Here is a 4,478-nt window from a genome sequence, read left to right on the forward strand (position 1 = left end):
AGAATATCAATTGAATATTTAGTAATTTCCAACATAAGTATACTAACACCTTCGTAATGCACCATCAATTAGAGGGTTACAAAAGTTGTTAGTACAACTCAAAAGAATCCAAAAGGAATCTTAAACAAGGATTTTAAAGCCATTATTAATCCGGGAATTTTGTGTAGAACTACCCTAAAGATAAAGTCAATTGTGAGCAACTACCCATTTTTTTTATATGTTTAGAACTACCCGCAAGTTTGGAAAAGTTTGGGTAGCACTACCCACTAACGTTTTTCGTTCCATTAAAACGTTATTTTGGCCCAATTTTTTAACCTTTTTCAATTACAATGGTCAATTAATGCTAAAATAAGCAAAAACCCCAATTCAATTAAACCCCCAAACCTTAGAAATTAAAATCCCAAATAATACTACACTCATGAACCCTAAAATAAATTATGATTAAAACTAACCTTCATTAGGTTCATTAAGGTAAATTAAAACCTTTATACAAATTGGGAAAGTTAATTGGGTGGCAAAAGTGAAAAAGTGAGCTTCGATAACGTCTTAATTGGACGAAAAATGTTAATGGGTAGTGCTACCCAAATGTTTTCAAACTGTTGGGTAGTTCTAAACAAATAAAATAATGGGTAGTTGTTCACAAATGACCCTATCTTTAGGGTAGTTCTACAAAAAATTTCCTATTAATCCATTCCAACACAATCCAATACAATCATTAGAGTCATAACATTGTTATTGGTGATAAACAAAGTCAATCTCATTCATTCGACCTTTCAAATGGAAGTGTGTTGGAGATACACAACACTCCATTTTCTACTTTCTTATTATGGGTACATGCAATTAATCATCACCAATATACTAGAAATCAAAACTAAAACTTATGACAACAATCAAGAAAACACAACTGGACCCATATAGGTCCAAGAAACTTGATGACGAGCAGAAAAGAGTATTTAGTTATGCCTTTCTTTCTTGGAGAGAAATGTAGGACAAACCCTTTTCATCCATCTTATTAAACGGATACCAAAACGCAACTTATGACCATAGGGCGCTAGAAATCTGACGACAAGCTCTTTGTGCATGAGTAGCATTAGCAAAGAGCAAAATACCAAAGTGTAGATAGCAATCCACGGCTTAACATGGATGGTTGTAGCATACACTCCCGCCATAAAAGTCAAAAGAGTTGAGTGAAATGAAATTGAGAGCAGCCAGATGCTGAAATCCATTAACATCAACGAGTTGCGTTTATTGCCAGCAGCCAAGATCCATAGAAGACAAAATAACACCATTGTTGATAGGCACATTGATGATATATCAAAGAACATAAAAGCTTGAAATGCTGCCATATTTACAAGAAGTGGAGTCCCTATAAGCTTTTCATCTTTAGCATCTTGGATTATTCCACCAGGAACAGTTAATGCAGCTGTAAACGTTATTGTCGCCAAGAGTGCTGCTATTACACCCATTGTGTTCACATAGTCTTTTATCTCTGATGTAGAAATATCATACATACTTCGGTAATCTTTAATTCCAGGAACATCCTTTAAATCATTCCAAATATCATCCAACTGCACCAAAAGGAATTATATTGATCCCAGTTATTCTTCTAGATGAAATAAGTACAAATTACAATTTCTACAAAAAGAAATTATTTCTTATGAATTATACAATTCAATCATATATGTATGTAAATGCCATATATGATATTAAAAACTCTTAAGATGCACGATGTAATATATTATGAGTAGTATGAATTGAAGTAACTTATTCATTGAGAATTGACCTTTTTCGTGCTCTATAAAATGTAATTTAACTAGCTCACTTCTAGGTTGATATTTTATGAATGTAGCATGTATATATATCTATGTAACGTAGTTATTACCTTTTTGGGATGATCTGTAAAAGATGCCAATAGATCGCCGGGAGTAATACCATCTTCGTCTTTTTCATCTAGAAGTTTCTTTGTCTGGCTCACTCCTTCTTGGTGTGAACACTGGAGGAAACAACGTGCATGTTTAAATTGTCTATCTTCAAGCGCTAAATGCAATGGCGTTTTCCCCTCCTTGTCACCCTTTTTCAACAACCCTATCAAATGCGGTTTTGTTACATCAACATATTGTACAAGTTCATGAGTCTTGGCATCTGGTTGTTTTAGTAACATATGCCATAGTGTATGGTCATCATCGTCAACCAATAACTTTTCTGCAAGGTTTTTAGCATTTGATTTGCTTCCATCTTTTTGAAGGTAATCATCGATGGCTGATTTAATATCATTATTAAGCTCATGATGATTATTATCAGCAGCAGGGAAATAAAGACCATCCAGTATCGCAAATATTTTTATGTTACCAGCTTGAATTGCTCTTAGCATCGGGGTAAGACCATTCTCGTCACGACTAAGTGCAGCTTCAGTGTTTGCGTTCACCAATTCCTTTATCAAATCACACATTTGTTCCGGCCACTCGACTGGATCCAACATGTTATTAAGAAACATATACAGTATAAGTTTGTGATAAATGAGAGGTAAATTCTTGTGAAATACAATGATGTTTGACCTAACATTTTTTATTAACAACTTCTTGAATGTGAAATACAATCAGTGTTATAGGGGTTATTCGGACAGTATTACAAGGGTTACTTTGTTCTTTTACAACCAGCCACATAGTGTGGCTTGGCGCACACAAAGTTAAGTAACAAGTTATAAAAATAAATTATATAGAGTAATAATAATAATAAAATAAGGTAAGGAATTAGTTTCCTAGTGATCCACGGAAAAATTATACCACTGAATTCCTTTTTTTTTTTCCCTAACCTTTAATTTAATGATTTTTGATACACTTCTCGCAAATAAGTGTGTAATGAGCAACTCAACTAAAACAATTATAATTTATTTTTGATGAAAAATAAATATAAATTAGTAATACATAGAATTGTGTCATAAAAAGTGTGCAATGAGCAAATATTCATAAATTAGTAATACATAGAATTGTTGAAGGAATAACTCAATCAAAATTATATTTTGATGGTTGAGACCCAAAATATGTTATATACTTTATTAATAAGAATAACGTGATGTTAATTAATGTTGTTTTAATGTATCTGGAGTATTAGCAATATAATTGAGCATGAGTGCATGACTATAGTCGAGAATATGTAGAAAAAGAAAAACAAGCATGAATAATAATATTTGACAGAGATAGTCATTACCTAAGGAAGATCCAGCTAGAACATGGAGAGGTGTTTCTTTATATTTGTTGGTCATTTTAGCAGTAATGTGGGTATCCAGCTTTAACAGTGTTCTCCGTATTGAATTAATGTGCTTTGCTTTGAATGCTTCGTGAAGGGGTGTATTGCCATCCCCATTTTGTACCAACCATGGCGAATTATACTTAAATTCGTCTATTTCGGTGTCGGGCTGATTGTCTGCGCCGGCTTTTTCAGCAATTTGAAACTTGTTTGTGCTGGTTGTTTTAGCTATGTGAAAATATTTGCAACACAAGGCAAGTAAGTCCGGTACCAGTTTAGACATCTCTAATGTTTCAATAATGTGTTGGCCCGAATGATCATCAGTGTTGACACAGATTTTCGTATTAAGAGAATTTCGCATAAGGACATGAACTGGAGTTTCCCTGTTAAAATCTGTTTGACAAACGAGTTTTGGATGACTGCCAGCAACTTGTAAGATGAAATCATAGAAACCCTTCTTTATTATAGGACTTCCTCTTTCTAATTGCAATAAGTTGTGAAGCAGATTTCTTCCCTTGGAATCTCGTGAGAATAAAAAATCATTACCAAACTTGCGGAGTTTAGACTTTAGAAAACTGGAGATGTACGCCATCTACTACTCCATATTCCTCCATTCTCCTCCTTCGTCTCCTGACCATCTGGACCAATACCAAAAAAAAAAAAAAAAAAAAAAAAAAAAAAAAAAAAAATCTAAAATTGGGGATAATTGGAGGAAAATTGGGTGCATAGTTAAGATTATTGTAGAATAATCGTTAGTTGGGGCTATTGTAGGTAAATCACCAATAGGTGGGATTTTTAAAGTGTATTTTTCCTAATTTTAATTTTATAATTTTTCAAAAAATATATTTTTATGCTCGCTTAATTTTTAAAAAATTATATTAGCATTGTAGATATTAAAAGGCTAATTCTGTCTGTATTATAATGTGAAGAAAAAAAAATGAACCGATCATATTGTTTAATCATTAAAATACTATAGTAGTCTTATTTCAAATGACCATACTATAAAAACATCTTAAAAATCAGTTAGTTAAGGCCATACCTCAAAATCATTTAGCTTTTGTGCGATAACATTTGGTGATGCTGAATGATCACGTACGTTCTGCTGCAATAATGCGGGATAACGTACGTTATGCTGCAATGCGGGATTATGTACGTTATGTTGCAATGCAGGATCAGGTACATTCTGATGCAATGCGGGATCATGTACGTTCTGCTGCAATGCGGGATCATGT

The 4,478-nt window shown here is 33.2% G+C and overlaps 1 protein-coding gene across 1 annotated transcript; it reads right to left on the minus strand.

Annotated features, from left to right (window-relative positions):
- Positions 1–953: 953 nt before the first annotated feature.
- Positions 954–3,838, minus strand: LOC145625430 (uncharacterized). The gene is made up of 3 exons (XM_081678472.1): positions 3,208–3,838; positions 1,883–2,466; positions 954–1,568 (listed from the first exon to the last, which is right to left on the minus strand). The coding sequence occupies exons 1-3, from the start codon at positions 3,836–3,838 to the stop codon at positions 954–956; spliced, it is 1,830 nt and encodes a 609-aa protein (XP_081534598.1).
- Between the last annotated feature and the right edge of the window lie 640 nt (positions 3,839–4,478).

Source organism: Chenopodium album, chromosome 3 (genome assembly GCF_948465745.1).
Source record: "Chenopodium album chromosome 3, dcCheAlbu1.1, whole genome shotgun sequence".
NCBI lineage: Eukaryota > Viridiplantae > Streptophyta > Magnoliopsida > Caryophyllales > Amaranthaceae > Chenopodium > Chenopodium album.